At 43.4% G+C, this 18232-nt stretch overlaps 1 protein-coding gene across 2 annotated transcripts in view; it reads right to left on the bottom strand.

Annotated features, from left to right (window-relative positions):
- hvcn1 (hydrogen voltage-gated channel 1) overlaps window positions 1-17533 on the bottom strand; it is a 51528-nt gene extending 33995 nt beyond the window's left edge. The window contains exons 1-2 of one of the 2 annotated variants that reach the window (XM_086131776.1): window positions 17336-17533; window positions 16376-16572 (exon numbers count right to left, since the gene is read on the bottom strand). In XM_086131776.1, coding sequence (XP_085987902.1) covers window positions 16376-16549 — 174 coding nt within the window. In that variant the 5' untranslated portion in view covers window positions 16550-16572; window positions 17336-17533. The remainder of the gene's footprint in view (window positions 1-16375; window positions 16573-17335) is intronic. The other variant, XM_086131770.1, reaches the window with a different exon arrangement.
- Between the last annotated feature and the right edge of the window lie 699 nt (window positions 17534-18232).

Below are 18232 nucleotides of genomic sequence, written 5' to 3'. Positions count from 1 at the left end.
CACAAGACTGCAGGTCCCGACGCACCAACCTGTGCACAGCCTGGATTGATTGACAAGAAAGTCTATGACTCGATGCCACATACATGGATCACTGAATGCTTGGAGTTGTATAAGGTGAACAGGACCCTAAGAGCCTTCGTTGCGAACTCGATGAGGATGTGGAAAACCACACTTGAAGCCAATGGCAAGCCACTTACCCAAGTGTCCATCAAATGTGGCATATACCAAGGTGATGCACTCTCCCCACTGCTGTTCTGCATAGGACTGAACCCCCTAAGCCAAGTAATCACCAAGACAGGCTATGGATACCGCCTCAGAAATGGAGCTACAATCAGTCACCTCCTCTACATGGATGACATAAAGCTGTATGCTAAGAGCGAAAGGGACATAGACTCCCTGATCCACACAACCAGGATCTACAGCAGCGACATCGGGATGTCATTCGGGCTTGAGAAATGTAGTCGGATGGTGACTAAGAGAGGAAAGGTAGTCCGCACTGAAGGGGTCTCACTCCCTGAAGGAACAATAGCAGACATTGAGGACAGCTACAAGTACCTCGGTATACCACAAGCCAATGGCAACCTCGAACTGGCAACAAGGAAAGCGGCTATGGCCAAATACCTCCAGCGAGTGAGGCAAGTCCTAAGAAGCCAGCTCAATGGCAACAACAAGACCCGGGCAATAAACAGCTATGCCCTGCCAGTGATCAGATACCCTGCAGGAATAATAAGGTGGCCAAAGGAAGAGATTCAGACCACGGACGTTAAGACCCGAAAGCTCCTAACCATGCACGGAGGGTTCCATCCCAAGTCCAGCACCCTGAGACTGTACGCAAGCCGAAAGGAAGGAGGCCTGGGACTAGTGAGTGTGAGAGCCACTGTCCAGGATGAAACATCCAAGCCCCATGAATACATCAAGGAGAAGGCTCCAACGGATGACGTACTCAGAGAGTGTCTCAGACAATGGGGAACAGAAGATGAGGCGCTGGAAGATGGACCATCATGGGAGGACAAGCCCCTACACGGGATGTACCACCGGACCATAACTGAAGTGGCCGATCTCAAGAAGTCCTATCAGTGGCTAGAGAGGGCTGGCCTGAAGGACAGCACAGAGGCACTCATCCTGGCTGCTCAGGAGCAGGCCCTGAGCACCAGAGCCATTGAGGCCCAGATATACCACACCAGACAAGATCCAAGGTGTAGGTTGTGCAAAGAGGCACCTGAGACGATACAACACATAACTGCAGGGTGTAAGATGCTGGCAGGGAAAGCCTACATGGAACGTCATAACCAGGTGGCTGGCATAGTCTACCGAAACATCTCTGCGGGGTATGGACTGGAAACCCCAAGGTCAAAATGGGAAACACCTCCGAAGGCGGTGGAGAATGACAGAGCGAAGATCCTGTAGGACTTCCAGATCCAGACTGACAAGATGGTAATGGCGAACCAACCAGATATCGTGATCATTGATAAAGGGCAGAGGAAAGCCGTTGTAGTGGATGTAGCGGTCCCAAGTGATGGAAACATCAGAAAGAAGGAACACGAGAAACTCGAGAAATACCAAGGGTTCAGAGAGAAGCTGGAGAGAGCCTGGAAGGTAAAGGTGACAGTCGTGCCTGTGGTGGTCGGAGCACTCGGGGCAGTGACCCCCAAACTAGATGAGTGGTTGCAACAGATCCCGGGAACAACATCGGACATCTCAGTCCAGAAATGTGCAGTGCTGAGAACAGCAAGGATACTGCGCAGAACCCTCAAGCTTCCTGGCCTCTGGTAGAGGACCCGAGCTGAATGAGGGACGGACACCACCCGAGGGGGGGTGAGACGAGGAATTTTTTTATATATATTAGAGCTGTCAGTTTAGCGCGTTTTTATTGGCATTAATTTAAATGAATTTTCACGGGATTAATTTTTTTCTTGCGAGATTAACGCGCCACACGTCAGAGCGGAGGTTACTTTGCTCTATAAATAAACCTAAACAAAACAAGCGTGCTGCAGAAGTCCACGCCCATGTCTGTTTTGCCAGCCACGGCAGCGCGAAACACCGAAAACGGATACTTAAAGAGTTTATGAATGGAAAGTTTACTTTTAAAAAGTTGCCAGATAGTTCCACTGACAAGACCAAAGTTACCTGAATGTTTTGCAGTAGTAAACTGAGCTATCGTCATAGCACGTCGAGTCTGAAATACCACATAATGGCCAAGCACACAGCTGATGTGAGTACTCCGCCCCCTCGTCTAAGACAGACAGCTGTGGATCATTTCAAAGTGAAGAAAATGGATAACACGACAAAGAACAAATTTGCTGAAGCCATAGCTAAATGTATGGCTCCTGCATGCAAGCTTGTCAACATTGTCCACAGCTCGACTCAAGCTGAAATCATTCGCATTGCATCTAACGACTCCACTACGGATTACCAGCGAGAGCCTCCATTACAAGCTGTGTACAGAGATTGTACGTAGCGGAGAAGACACTATTTCGGGAGAGAAATAAGAGACTAGGTTGATGAGCCTCTGGTGAATAAAGAGCAGGTAGCCTGTCGAATACGATGTATGCCACTGACGCGATTGTGACTTGTTTGGAACTATTTTGGGTGGAAGGTTACAGTGTTCCGTGGCCATATAAATACAGCGGGTGGAGCTTCTCTGTGTTCGTCTGACAGCGACGGTGCGCCGCTGAGGCATGTCAAGAGTTCAGCGGTGCAGTGGTAGCGACCTAGCAGAAAATAAAACGTCTCCAGTGTTGTCATCTAACCAAGTGCAGTCATCCGAAATGATGTCTACACAAAACCGTAGAGAGATTTCCGAGCAAGAAGGACCAACAGAATCAACATAGCCTGACTGCTGTGTTCAAAGCAAACTTGAGAAAAACGAAGTATGCAACCATGGCTTAAATCCACTATAGGCTGAGTACTAGTTTACCTTAGATGTGCACTTCATGTTATATTGCTCTGTTTTGATTCCATAAAAAGAGCTGTTAAAGCAGCTGTTGTGTGACTAAATATTTTTTTCACCGTTGTTGATGGACAGTAATATCGTGTGAGAGATTATGTGTGAATAACTGCTCCAAGTGAAAAATGTTCATGTAAAATTGAAAATCAAAATTGTTATTTCAGAAAATATTTGCATTTTGCACATAGAAAACTGATTCAAGATTCCATGTTGATGAGATTATTAAAAAGGGGAAAAATAGGACAAAAAAATATCAAAGGAAATTCAGAAACGATAAAAAAATGCGTGAGTAATCACGATTAATTTTTAGTGAATTTGAGTTCATTATGACAGTTGCATTTTTAATTAGATTAAATATTTTAATCGTTTGACAGCTCTAATATATACTCTATATATATATATATATATATATATATATATATTATGAATATGTTTGAAAAAACCCGCGATGCACTGAAGCCACGATAAACGAACTGCGAAATAGCAAGGGATCACTGTACATTCTAATATAATGTAATGTGCAAAGTTGCTGTCACGTGAGGAGCAGTATTTTGGAACCCAGAAGCAGACATGAGACATAAGAAGTAAAAGTCTTTGACTATGAAAATACAAAGTAAGTACAGAGAGTGGGGCTGGATGCAGAAGATGCGAAAGAGAGCTTTTACTCTGACTGGGAGAATGCTCGACCTGCCACTGAGTAATTCGAGTACAGTATATACACTGGAAGACATCAGGACTATTTGATATAATAAAGGTAACATAATAAAGGCCCACAGCAAACGCCAAACAAACTGCACAGCATTTGCTACATTAATTTAAGGAAGAACCAGTCACAAAAGGTACCAACAAAGATGAAATACAGCAAGCAACGTAACACAAATAAACTGAAGAGACAGCAAGGAATACAGTAATTCCGTATCCCTGCAAAAAGTGAAAACCTGTTAAGTAGGATTTGGCTGCCCCTTGGAATTTTTGTTTGCATGTGGATGTAATATTTGCAGAGTGAAACGTGAACCAGGATTTCACGGCTGTTCCACAGACTGTTAGCACTCTCTATTGGCGAAGGTCTGAGACTACAGACAGTTGAGTCGTCTGTCTGATCGTTGATGTTTTTGCAAACAAGAAACATCACAGGTACAAGGATGCTTAAAATATGTAAACATGAGTTATACTTCACATTTTTGAGACAAAGATTACAACAGTGCACGTATTTACTTAAATCTTTAATTTAAGTAATCTTTAATCTTATACAGTAATTAAGGGCTGCGATTGGCTGGCAACTAGCTCAGGGTGTCCCCCGCCTACTGCCCGAGGACGGCTGGGATAGGCTGCAGCACCCCCCATGACCCTTGTGAGGATAAGTGGATTGGAAAATGGGTGGATGTATGGATGGAGTAGTTAATGGTCATCAAGAGAGAGAGGCAAAGAGGCGTGTCTTGGTGGCGTAGAAGGCGGCTGTCACTTGACTCTTAGGCTACAGGCACTGCAGCTGAGGTTTTTAAATTGGAGAAAAACATGGTGATGGGTAGCGCGAGGATGTTCATCTTGTTTGGTTTCTCTTTTTCTTTAAGTGAAGAAAAGAAACTTACTGAGCTGACAGTTTCATCTGTCAATTCAGCCTTTGCCTGAGTTGTGAGTTGTCAGGGTCATGGCTTTCTTGTAACATGTCTAAAAAACAGCTGACCGGGTCGGGAAACCTTCAAAATAACCGTCATTAAAGCAATGTGTCCCTGTTGTTGGTGCCATCTCCGTGAAACGATGAGCATGCTCCCACACGCATTGCTTCGGCAGCGGCGGTGGAGAGTTGGTTCGCAGCCTTGACTGGGTAGTTTTGTTTTGAAGGCGGCAACCGGTACGAGTGCAGCTTAAAGAATCCAAAAAAAAAAAAAAGTTGTCGCAAACAACACTAAGATACAGTCTGCGAGACAGTCAACAGACTGGCAATGATGTGCAGCCAATCAGCTCACGGGATCAATCCACTCGTGCTCTCATTGGTCGATGTCGTGCCAGGAACCAATCGAGCACCTTGTTTGAGTGGCCATGTACAAAGCCTATGAGGTATGTCAGGTCTTTGTTCGGCATGCAGGGAAGCCTCTTTCGCGCATCACCATGAAACAATGTCGCTTTCTGCAATATGGGTGCTGATATGCCTCTTTGTTCATTAATGTTTGGGAAAAAAATGCAAACACTGATGCCGCAAAGCGACGCAAAAAGTGGCGAGGGATCATTGTACTTGGAAAAAGCACAAAGTGGAAGAGGGAGCTGATTGGGCAACACAAAGAATCAGGTGAACGAGTACAGGTGGGCACAATAACCTCACGAGACAGACACAAACAAACAAACAAAAAAAGGGAAACCATGAAACTGAATTGAAAAACATGATGCTTGCACCCAGAAGCAACGCACAAGCAAACACTTTCCTAAACCAATCAAGTAAGTCTCTCAGTCTCATACTGTCAAGCAACAGGCTCAAAGCGTGGTGTGTGCTCACAAAAATCATCCAACTGTGTTGCAGTTGCACACAAAGGAAAGAAAAAAGAAGGCCAAGAAGAAACGAAAAAGTCGGTCAGCAGCAGGATGGTCACATTGGACGCACATGAAATGAGCGGGGCCAGTACATGCATGACAAATACTTTTGATTCTTCAAGTAACAGATAAAGGTGTCAAACTCTACTGGAACATGTTGCTGCAGGAGAAAACAAGGGAAAAAAACATATGATGACAGAAAAGAGATGTGAGCAAAAAGAACTAAAAATGCCAAACAACCACAACATGACGAAACAAAGAGTGATGTCACACAAAAGGAAATTTCACAAGAATCTAACATTCTATGAAAATGTTACAACACTTCCATATGATGGCTGCAGAGGAAGGTCGAACACATCGGCGTGGGAGTTGGGGGGGAGTAAAAAGTGGTGCAATGTCAACGTTTGGACCTTCTTAACACAAATGAGTACTCGCAATTCTTGAGTTCTGGCAGCCCGAGCTGATTTTGTCACTAATGCAAGAAATACAAATCATCACACTTGGGCTGACTCAGTCAAACATAGTCAGAGCCCCCCACCCCTCCCACCAAGTCCCTCATGCTTCAGTTCAATTTTTACAAAAAGGGTGTTAAAGTGGTATCTCACTGGCGAAGACCTGCGAGTGTTTGTGAACATAGCAAATGCTTCCCATGGTGGCCTGGTGGTGACCTAACTAAGCCCTGAGTTGATGACCGTGCATTTGTTTGGCAGGTCCTCATCCACCTGCGCCAGTTATGCTTTTAACACGGTCTCAGCAGAAGACAGAGGCTGTTGACACTGTCAGGACCAATTTTGATATGGACGATTGTTGAAGTCTGTTACTAAGGATTTAGATGAAGTGAACAGTGAAGTAACAGCAGGACTATACTCTCTTCAATTTGCAGGGTCCTTTTCAATACCGGAACAAACAAGTTGGAAAGACCATTTAGTAAGGATATAACAATATCCAAGCATCACAATATGATTATATCACGATATAAGCCTCATGAAAAAACAACAACAACAACAACAAAACTCCACAATAATTTCTAAAAAGGTCACACTATTGTATTTTTTAAAAAAGGCTCATGACATTAGAACCAAAAAAAGCACAATATTCTGTTTTTTACATAAGAGCAATGACAAAGAAATAAACTTGGTCAATGATTTTATTGTCATGCGTTCCTATTGGATCAGCAACACAAAGTATGATGGTCTATGGAGTTCACAATGCAGTGTTTGGTTGATGCAAATTAAAAGTAATGTTTTTGATGGAGATAGACTGCTTTTAACATCGTAACATGACGACGACGAATCGTGGCAATTTTAATATCGCCGTGATTGTTACACACCCTATCAATGAAGCTATGCTTAATAGTACCTGATTCGACATAAGGCTGCACTACAGTAAATATTCCCATCCCCGGAATTCTATGGAAAGGAATATCCTTCACCCAGAATAAAAACCTATGCATTAACATTTTGACTACGATATTACGTGTTCCCGGAACTTGCGTAAGTGGAAATTCCACTACCCGTAACCCGGATGGAGGTGTAATGCCGCAGGAGCTTAAATACACGCAACGCCCACCCGATGCGACGGAAAAGACACAACGCTGAAACAAGTTTTCACTTCGCGTTTTTCGATCATCAGATTCTAAACGACGACGTGTGAGTTTTTATTGCCGTGCGTTTTACTGTAATTGTGAATGATTTTAACTTTATTCACTTACGTCCTGGAGAACGCGGCACGAGCTTAAAAGCAGCACCCACTCGACATGACCGAAGAAACGTGTTGCTTCGCCGTTTTCATTCATCAGATTCGAAACGAAGACGTGTAAGTGACTTTTTATTGGCGTGCGTTTTACTGTAATGGTGAAAGATTTTAACTTTATTCACTTATGTCGTGTAGATCATCGCATCGAAACGTAGAAGAACTGTAACGACTGGAGCGGAGCGAGTGAAATGCGTCCGTTTGAGCGAGGCTGGACACAAAGTTAAAAAGATCAGAATCATCATTATTGGCCAAGTATGTAGAACACACAAGGAATTTGTCTCCGGTATAACACGCTACTTCATCAACAAGGACATGACAAAAAAGTATGCAAGGACATTTCGTAATGTACCACCCAGTGACAACTGTGAGACAATGTGCAAAGTATCAAGCAGAGCTAAAGTGATCAGTGGTAGAATACAATACTATGACAGTTTGTACAGTTGGTGCAGAAAATCATTGAACCATTTTAGAGTGACCAGTAGCAGTATTTGTAGTACAAGAAGAGTGACTGCGTCAGTGACTGTTTAGGGAGTTAATGGCTAGAGGGAAGAAGCTGTTTAAGTGTCAACTGGATTTGGTGCGCATGGATCTGTAGCGCCTGCCTGAGGGGAGTAGCTGGAAAAGGTGGTGGGCAGGGTGCGGGGGATCCAGGAGGATTTTCCGTGCCCTTGTCTTGATTCTTGCCGTGTGCAAATCCTCAAGAGTGGGTAGGGCGGTGCCAATGATTTTTTCCGCCGTCCTAACTGTCCGTTGAAGTCGGATTTTGTCCTTTTTTGTGGCGGCCCCAAACCAAACCGTGATGGAAGAACACAGGATTGATTCGATGACTGCCGTCATCCAGCAGACACTTGGAGTCAGAAAGACGCAAATCTACGAAACTTTAAAAAACAAGGCATTGATTCAACTCCTGATGACAAGCCACCATCCAGCAAGGAAGCAATGCAAATGGCAACAAAATCCTTCAGTATGCACAAGAATTACCAGACATCGGTGATCAACGGGACAGTTACTTGCAACAAGCAAGAAAACTATGACACGCAGGCAAACATTGTCATAAACCAAAGAATGCATCCAACAAAACAATCCAAAATACAAATTTTTTTCCCAAGACAGAAAAAAATAAACATTAAAATACTGTATGTATTTTACTGTTGTGATTTTTTGGGATACACCTGTATTGCAGTTTTTGTTATATAAACAGTTTTTGGACAGTATATTTTTGTATTTTATTGATTGTGTTGTTACACGTGCATTTTGTCAACATACTTGCAGGTTCATAAAGGACATGTACCATGCTCATTTCAGACAAATTGTACAGCGCAAACACGAGTCCGTACTAGAGAATATTTACTGTATTTCACTATTTTCTGAACCCGAGCCCTGATTGGCCGTTACCTGAGCAACTGTGATGTCATTCTCAGTCAACAGCAAGTGGCAAAATGGTCGCCCGCTGAGATGGACAAAAGTGGGTGGATTTTACTGCTTAACTCATATTCCACAAGGGCAATATGAATCAGACTGCTTTCTTTAGACTCGTGGGGGCTACCGAGAACATATTATTGTAAAAAAAAAATTTTGGGGTTGACTTCCCCTTTAATATATAAAACACAATTTTAAAGGGTATCAATTGGCCCTGATTCATTAAGTGACACGGCAATGTACAGCTGTGTCTGATCAGCGTAGCTGATGCTGTGTCTCCTGATGATGTCCCAAAGGGGAAGCATATAAAGATGAAAAAGTATTGGGCCTCCACCACGGTAAGGTGACGGCTCACGGAGGGGGATCATTGGGACACACAAACCCCAGGGTTTGTGTGTCCCAATGACCATGGACCATGGACCATGTTCCGTGCCTCAATTGTCGAGGCGGCCAATCTGAGTTGTGGACGTAAGGTGGTTGGTGCCTGTCGTGGCGGCAACCCCCGTACTCGCTGGTGGACACCAGCAGTCAGGGATGCCGTCAAGCTGAAGAAGGAGTCCTATCGGGCCTTTATGCCCTGTGGGACCCCAGAGGCAGCTGACGGGTATCAACTGGCCAAGCGTAACGCAGCTTCGGTGGTCGCCGAGGCAAAAACCCGGGCGTGGGAAGAGTTCGGTGAGGCCATGGAAGCCGACTTCCGGACGGCTTCGAGGAAATTCTGGTCCACCATCCGACGTCTCAGGAGGGGGAAGCAGTGCACCACTAACACAGTGTACAGTGGGGGTGGGGCGCTGCTGACTTCGACTTGGGACGTTGTGAACCGGTGGGCAGAGTACTTCGAAGACCTCCTCAACTCCGCCAACACGCCTTCCTTGGAGGAAGCAGAGTCTGAGGACCCTGAGGTGGGCTCTCCTATCTCTGTGGTTGAAGTCACCGATGTGGTTAAAAAGCTCCTCGGTGGCAAGGCCCCAGGGGTGGATGAGATCTGCCCGGAGTTCATCAAGGCTCTGGATTTTGTGGGGCTGTCCTGGTTGACACGCCTCTGCAACATCGCATGGTCAACGGGGAGAGTGCCTCTGGATTGGCAGACCGGGGTGGTAGTCCCTCTTTTTAAAAAGGGGGACCGGAGGGTGTGTTCCAACTACAGAGGGATCACACTCCTCAGCCTCCCTGGTAAGGTCTATTCAGGGGTGCTGGAGAGGAGGGTCCGTCAGCAAGTCGAGCCTCAGATTGAGGAGGAGCAGTGTGGTTTTCGTCCCGGCCGTGGAACAGTGGACCAGCTCTACACCCTTTGCAGGGTCCTCGAGGGTATGTGGGAATTCGCCCAACCAGTCTACATGTGTTTTGTGGACTTGGAGAAGGCGTTTGACCGTGTCCCTCGGGGAGTTCTGTGGGGGGTGCTTCGTGGGTATGGGGTACCGAACCCCCTGATACGGGCTGTTCGGTCACTATACCACCGATGTCAGAGTTTGGTTCGCATTGCCAGCAGTAAGTCGGAATCGTTTCCAGTGAGGGTAGGACTCCGCCAAGGCTGATTCTCCGCCGATTCTGTTCATAAGCTTTATGGACAGAATTTCTCGGCGCAGCCGAACCGTTTTGGTGGCCTCAGTATTGCATCTCTGCTTTTTGCAGATGATGTGATACAGTTGGCTCCTTCAAGCAGGGCTTTCCAACTCTCACTGGAGCGTTTCACAGCCGAGTGTGAAGCAGTTGGGAGGAAAATCAGCACCTCCAAATCTGAAACAATGGTCCTCAGTCGGAAAAGGGTGGAGTGCCCCCTCCGGGTCGGGGAGGAGATCTTACCCCAAGTGGAGGAGTTTAAGTATCTTGGGGTCTTGTTCACGAATGAGGGCAGAAGGGAGCGAGAGATCGACAGGCGGATCGGTGCAGCATCTGCATCCGGGCTTCCCTGCTAAAGCTGTTGCCTCCGCGACCCGGCCCCGGATAAGCGGTAGAAGATGGATGGATGGATGGAAGTATTGGGCCTAAAATTAAACCTTAAGGACCCCCACATTTAATTTCATGAGTTTTGCAGGAATGTGTATCCTTACTAACAAAAACATCTGTCTGTGAGATTGGAATGGAACCAGTTGAAAGTAGCACCAGCGATGCCCGACCAGGTTTCTATTTAATAAAATGTGGTGATCTACTAAATCGAAAGCAGCACTTTAGATCCAGTGGCACCAAGACGATGAGTCAGCATTGCACCTGATACCATTTACAATCCTTAAAAAGAGCCATCTCTGTACTATGATTCATCCTAAAACCAGATTGATATTTCTCTAAATAATATTTGTATTTATTGTAATTTAATTGAATGAAAAACACTTTTTCGAAACTCTTATCTAAAAATGACAAATTGGACACAGGCTTGTAATTTTTAAAAAACGCCAGGGTCCAAACTGCTCTTCTTCAGAATGGGCTACACTGCCACTATGTTATAGGCATCAGGAAAGACACTCCTGTCTAAAGAGAGCATTTGACTATTTATAATTTAAAGCCGGCTGCTCAAAGAACCCATAAAATGTCTTTAGAAGTGATGTTGGAATTGGATCTAAAAGGCAGGTTGTTGGATTTACCTTGGAGAAAATTCGACCAAGTGTCCTTGCATCAACCACTTTCCAGCTCTTTAAAATCCTCGATAATATTTGCAGCCACCTCAGAAGTTAGGTAAGGTGTCCTCACTGTTCTCACTGGGGCCGCTTGATTATAAAACTGGCGATATGAAAATACAGTATACCCAGTAGCAGTCTGACACAACCAGGTCAACAATAGAGGACATATCGTAGGATATTCCCAGATCCAGGGTGTATCCTCTGTTGTGAGTTGGCTGTGAGACATGCTGTTCAAAAGGTTTAAAAATTCTCTGGACAGTGGGTGCAAAATGAACACTTTGATTATATTGTTAGGGTGGCCCTATATACTTTGTCAACTGCGCTTGCAGGCAAATCTTTAGGACAGTCATCAGTCGCAGTCCAACCCTGACTGGCTTTTTTCAGGTCTCTTTGGTTTGTTTTGCTTAAATCAACACTTAGTATGGCTCCCAAGAAAGTGAAAAGTGCAAGTGATTGTGCTATTAGGAAGCCTGGGAAATTGCCACAGTTGGGGCAGAATCGGGTGAACTCTTGCTGACAGAGCAGGGAGAGAGTGACCGTGCTTGTCTAAACTTTGTAATTCGTTGTTTTTAATGTGTTTAGAAAAAGTGCATCGTCTTGTTTCAGTGAAATGTGACGTGTGTCGATATGAGACGCATTGTTATGAAAAATGGACTGCGCTTACTGATCTCCAACATGGAGTTCACATGGTTAGGAAATAACATTTAAAAACAAAAAATATAAGCGCTCATTAATTAAAAGGACATCTTAACACTTTAAAAATTATAACATTAATTTTGCGCACCAACCACCAATTCATTTTAACAGGTCCTACTCAGGACTCTCAAATATATAAATAAGTGGAAACTTTGGGAGGTATACTATTATTGACAGTGATGTCTAACGAGTGGTAAGATGGTGATTTACTGGTGAGCACATCCGCCTCACAGTGCAAAGGTGCATAGTTCGATTACGGCTCTGGCCTTCCTGTGTGGAGTTTGCATGTTCATTTCTGCGTGGATTTTCTCCAGGTATTTTGGTTTCCTCCCAGATTCCAAAAACATGCAGGGCAAGTGAATGGAACACTTTAAATCAGTATTTCTTAACCTGGGTTCGATCGAACATGAGGGGTTCGGTGAGTCGGTCTCAGGGGTTCGACGGAGCCTCTGCCACGGAGGGGAAGACACACGCGACTCAACATTTTAATTGGGCCATCACTGGCTGCAGATGATCACATGACATTGCTTGGCCAATCAGTGCTGTGGGAAATGTAGTTCGCTTAGTAGTCAACATGAGACTGTCATGATAGTACGTCATACAATTAAAAATAAAAAAGTATATTTATCTCTTGAAATGTTATTTACTTTTTTTCAGTTTTTAATAAATGTGTTTTTTTTATATCTTGGATTTGTAAAAATATATAAAATTGTTTTTCACTCATGAAGGTTCGGTGAGTGTGCATATTAACTGGTTGGGTTTCGGTACGTCTAAAAAGGTTAAGAAACACTGCTCTAAATTGGGTGTGATTGTTCGTCTATGTGTGCCCTGCGATTAGCTGTTAACCTGTTCAGGATGACAGCTGGGATAGGCTCCAGCATGCCCTTTCTGAAGATAAGTGGATTAGAAAATGCATTGATGGATGGATGTTAAATAAAAATATACTAAAATAATAGTAATTGGGAAAAAAAAAACAATACAGGCTGTTCCTGCGTATTTTGGTCTCTTCGGGGCAGTGTGGAGCCGTGCATGAATGGAGAGTACTGTTGTGACTTCTATGTACATAATTCACCACCAACTGCAAACGTGTGAATGCAATGTTTCATATGCTTGTCAGAGAGTTCACGATCATTTGGTAACGGGGTAGAAATAATTGCAGTCCCTTTAAGGACCGCCATGTTAGTCTGCTTGTTTCTATGGAAACTGACTTTCGGCGGGTCTCGTGTTGCGCGGGAAGTTTTTTGGTGTGCTAATAAAAAAACGACACACTCTCTCGGAGTGCGAACGTGAGGAATTGTCGCTTTCTTCGAGTTTCTACAATTTTCACAGTACACACTTAAAATGACAACAGAAAAAAAGTTTCAATTGAATTTTTCACAGGTGAGGAATTTTTATTTTTTTTTGTGTTATCTTACCTATGTATACGTGTATACACAGGGTCGACGCTAATTTGCTGTTACGATTACACTGCGATACGGCATTGACTTAAGCATGAGCGGCTACCAATGGTTAAAAGATGAAGCATGTTTTGTATCTAAATTCACAATGTGTGTTTAATTTTACAGTGAACTCCAGCCAGAGTGTCATTCAACAGCTTAAAGGAGGCTTAGGGACGACAAAATCACATATGCCACACGCTTGCTAGACAAGCTACAGTACATGATGCATTCAGACTACTTTCACAATGTTAGGAACTCATTTCTTCGATTACAATAATCCCTTGCTATAACGCGGTTCACCGTCCGCGGCTTTGCTGTTTCACAGATTTTTTTTGTGCAGTTTTTTTAATGTTTTTTTTTTAAACAGTGAATTGTGTTCTGCATCCTGATTGGCTAAGGGACTGACCACCGTGAACAGTCTCTGCACCTCGTCTCTGTACAGCTTGCCAAATTTACCTTTGCAAGTTTTTGGTCTTTGGTTTCATTGTATCAGTGGCGGATCCTGGTCTGTCAAGGAGGGGAAGCTCAATTTTGGCCTACATCAGACGTGAATTCTACTCTCCATTCCTTTTCAAAAAAATGAAAAGCTGACCATCAAGTGCCAAGTACAATTTTAATGTCAAATGTGCTGTATGTGCAATTTCATCCCTCTCACATTTTTTTTTGCTTTTTCTTTTTTAAATAAATCCTACTTGACGGATTTCACTTATCACGGGTTCTTTTTGGAACGTAACCTCCGCAATAAACAAGGGATTACTGTCTAACATTTTAAAGACTGAGAAAAGCTAAAAATCGAAACCTATGTAGTTGCTAGAGGGGTCCGAAAAGTCATTAAATACATCAAATAGCGTTCAGCTGGCAACACTGAAGACAAGACCAAGCTTGTACATGCGTCCACACGTGCCTATAATATAAAAGCACAACTTTAAAACTAAAAACTCTGTTTTTGTTTGACTTGATGTGAGGTTAGAGACTGTTAGCAGTCTGGACGTGAGCCCTGGGGCCACACTTTGCCCTGGTCTGATAAAAAGGCACATCAACACAGGAATTTACTCCAGTATGTGTGTGGTTGATGTTTGTAAAGAAATAAATTGATAAATCACTTGTTAGTCAAAGTCCCACACTATCTGGAACAAAACCCCAGGTCAAAGTTGGACAACTTTGATTCATTCATTTCAATTAAAGGTTGATTTCATGATCAACACACTTCCAATATGCCATATGAATGGCTCATGCTTTTTTGTGTTTGTTTGTTTGTTTACGTGTTTATTTGTCATGTTATAGCAGACCAAGTGTGTCCACCTTACCGACAGCAATCTCACGTTTGGTCAAGAAAGGCCACTTTTATGAGTCCCACAATGGGGCTTAAATCCATCAATGTGTTTATGCTACAACTGTATCATCAAATAACCAATTACTTGTATCCACATTGTTCTGATTTAGGATGCGTTATTTCTTTTTTTCTTGATACTGCCTCGATACCAGTGGTGGTTCTGGGGAGTGGCCAACGGGGGCCAGTGCCCCTGTAGCACTGATTCTGGACCCCCCTGTGGCTCCCCCTTCGAACGTAGATTATACAGTTGCGCCGACTCGCCGACGCCAAAGGTGGAAATAAAGTGTGTGGCTTAAGATTCTAGTCTGACCTTTTAGTGCTCTGCACCACTGAACAAAGATGAGAAGCAGTCCCAAGATTACGACGACGACGAATGATATTATATTGTCAAGGTAAGACCACAACACAAAACCCAAGCAAGCCTGCAACAGTAGGGTTGCTGAAGTGTAATTCCTCTTCACTGTTAAAAATTGAAAGTTAAAAATGAAGAGAAAAAAGGGCATTCCATCCTATTTCTACATGAAAAAGAAACTAAATGATTCAGGCACTGAGACAGAGCCAGATGATGGTGGTGATAGAGCTAAAGAGGAGCAAGTTGAGACCACCAGAGAGGAAGAGTCAGAGCACACGGGAGACACTTATTTTCAGAGAGGACACAGCGCAGCAAAGAGAGACAGATGAAGATCCTGAGAATGAGGAAATTGAGACTGTCTGTGTGTGTGTGTGTAACTTTTTTTAATATCCCTTTTTATTTTTTAATGTTTATTTAACAGGAAAAATATGTAAGACATTGCCTTTTAAAATTGGGACAGTTAGATGCATGTAAAACATCTAGCTTCAGTGTGTTTGCAATTTTAGTCCCTGGTCAGGCTTTACAATGGCTATTTAGCGAATACAATAAATGAATAAATAAATTAATTCATGAAATGAATAAATAGCATTCATGAATACATTTTAGACAATTAAGTGTGTCTGAGTGCCGAAACAGTTTAAGTGTAGCAGGTTCGTGTATATGCGGTGTCCATGCAAAACTTCTGTTGACATCTATTCGGTTTGTCTTTCGCCACAGACATCAGCAAATGTAAAGAAGACCCGCCAATGCAGAACGGAGTTTTTTCACATTAAATCTTGGGAAAACATACCTCATATCCACTATGAATGATGATAGATTAAGCAATCTTGGTGTACTTTGCACTGAGTCTAGGAGGCCAAACCGAATCTTGAATCACTTCGGACGGTTTGCCAGGAATCACCAAATTTGCAGAATACAGTTGCTGTAAGAGTAAGGGCAGCCAAAGACTGTTCCACAAGATCTGCACCTATATGAATGAATCTTTTATTGGCACCTAATTCAGTACTACTGTGATTATTATACTGTTTTTCATCGTCACTGTCATGTTGTGTCTGCAAAAGTCTGATGAAAATAAAAAGTCAATTAAGATTTCGAATCTTTGTCTTTTTTGCCCTGGGTTGAATGCGCCCCTCGATCAAAACCCCTGGCCCCAGCCAGGCCCCCTCAGTGAAATTGATCTAGAACCGCCCCTGCTTGATACGTCTATGAAATGCCACTTGTGTCATGTCGTGTAAAAGGAGCCTTTTTGAAACGTAACTTTTTCACTGAACAACATGCTATTGAAAAACGTACCTGGAAGCGGGCAGAGTTGTAGAGTCTTTTCAGAGAATCCCTAAACGTTAAGGTTTCTGGGTACTGCCCAGTGGCGGGACCCAGTTCATCACTGTCTACGTGCAATTCTTCATCCTCCCACTGGACAGGATGCTCATCTCCCACTGTGGTGAAATATCTCAAGTAGCGAGCCATGACAATCTCTCGGGGGACCAAGGCTAGACAGACGAAAGTGCAGGTAAAATACATTTTAGACCTCATCTAGGCTCTCATGTGGTTTAATGACTCAGCGTTTCATCATGTTAGACAATCTAAGTGTACTTCTCTTTTTTCCTTTTACTTTTTTCTTTCTTTTTTTTTTAATCTTGCAACATGCTATTGAGAAAATCATACACGAAACAAACAATCTTTTAACCCCACAAAGCCAACCAGACACCAAATATCTGACCAATTTAGGGATGAAAGCAAGCAGGAGGGCTTAATGTTATACCGATGCGAAAACAAATCAAATCGCCTATTTACGCATAGCAACAAGTTAGTGGTTGTTGCATAATTGCGAACTAATCGACATTCGACTTTAAAAGATGCGCACAAGTTGAGGAACACGTATTGACTGTGAGTCGGACAAGTAAGTCTAAATAAACGTAAATGGTTGACGTAAAATGCGATGCGTAGAAGTCCAGAATTGCGTCCAAATCGAAGGTTACATGAAATTAGCTCATGAAGCAGATGTCTGATTGTTTTGTCACGTCTGTAGTTTTTCAGCCTAATGGGTAGCCCAGCTACGAAAAAATCTTTGGACTAGTATTGGCCGTTTATTTGTTGTGTTCGTGTTATTTGTTGTGTTCGTGTTATTTGAAGAGGACTCGAGTTTTTCCTCCGACATCGCTACCATCTTTCGTTAAATTCTCTCGTTTGCGTAACGAACAGTACGTTCAAGTTTCAGATGAAAGTTAAAACAAAAATCAATAGTTTGCTCACCGTCTCCTCACCGCCGATGCATTCACGAAGTTGCACGACGCTCTGCGGAGAAAACACAATCCCTGCAAATTCAAAACGGAAATCCGCCAGTCAGAAAGTCAGTCCTCACTGACAAAGTCGAACGTATCCGTATCCGTTTACTTCCACTCCTTCCTCTTGACAAACCCTGAGCGATCCATATTCCGAAGACGAGATACAACTTTGGGAGACTGAGCTGACTGAGAAACGTAACTCGCGACAAATGTGAATTATATGTTTATTGACATATGTTATATGTGAATAATGTGAATATATACTGTATATCCATCCATCCATTTTCCGAACCGCTTGATCCTCACTAGGGTCGCGGGGGGTGCTGGAGCCTATCCCAGCCATCTACGGGCAGTAGGCGGGGGACACCCTGAATCAGTTGCCAGCCAATCGCAGGGCACACAGAGACGAACAACCATCCACGCCCACACTCACACCTAGGGACAATTTAGAGCGTCCAATCAGCCTGACATGCATGTTTTTGGAATGTGGGAGGAAACCGGAGCACCCGGAGAAAACCCACGCAGGCCCGGGGAGAACATGCAAACTCCACACAGGGAGGCCGGAGCTGGAATCGAACCCGGTACCTCTGCACTGTGAAGCCGATGTGCTAACCACTGGACTACCGGGCCGCCTATACTGTATATATAATATATATATATATATATATATATACAGGTATATATACAGTATATATACAGTATATGTGTGTGTGTATATATATATACACACACATTATATATACATATATATATATATATATATATATATATATATATATACACAGTATATACACACAGTATATATATATATATATATATATATATATATATATAACACTTCTTTTCCAAACCTCTCCCACCTCGC

Source organism: Hippocampus guttulatus, chromosome 2 (assembly GCF_054856545.1).
Source record: "Hippocampus guttulatus isolate MCC_2025c chromosome 2, RoL_Hgut_1.0, whole genome shotgun sequence".
Taxonomy (NCBI): domain Eukaryota; kingdom Metazoa; phylum Chordata; class Actinopteri; order Syngnathiformes; family Syngnathidae; genus Hippocampus; species Hippocampus guttulatus.
Note: the sequence above shows the minus strand (reverse complement) of the source record. Positions and strands in the feature narration are given on the sequence as shown.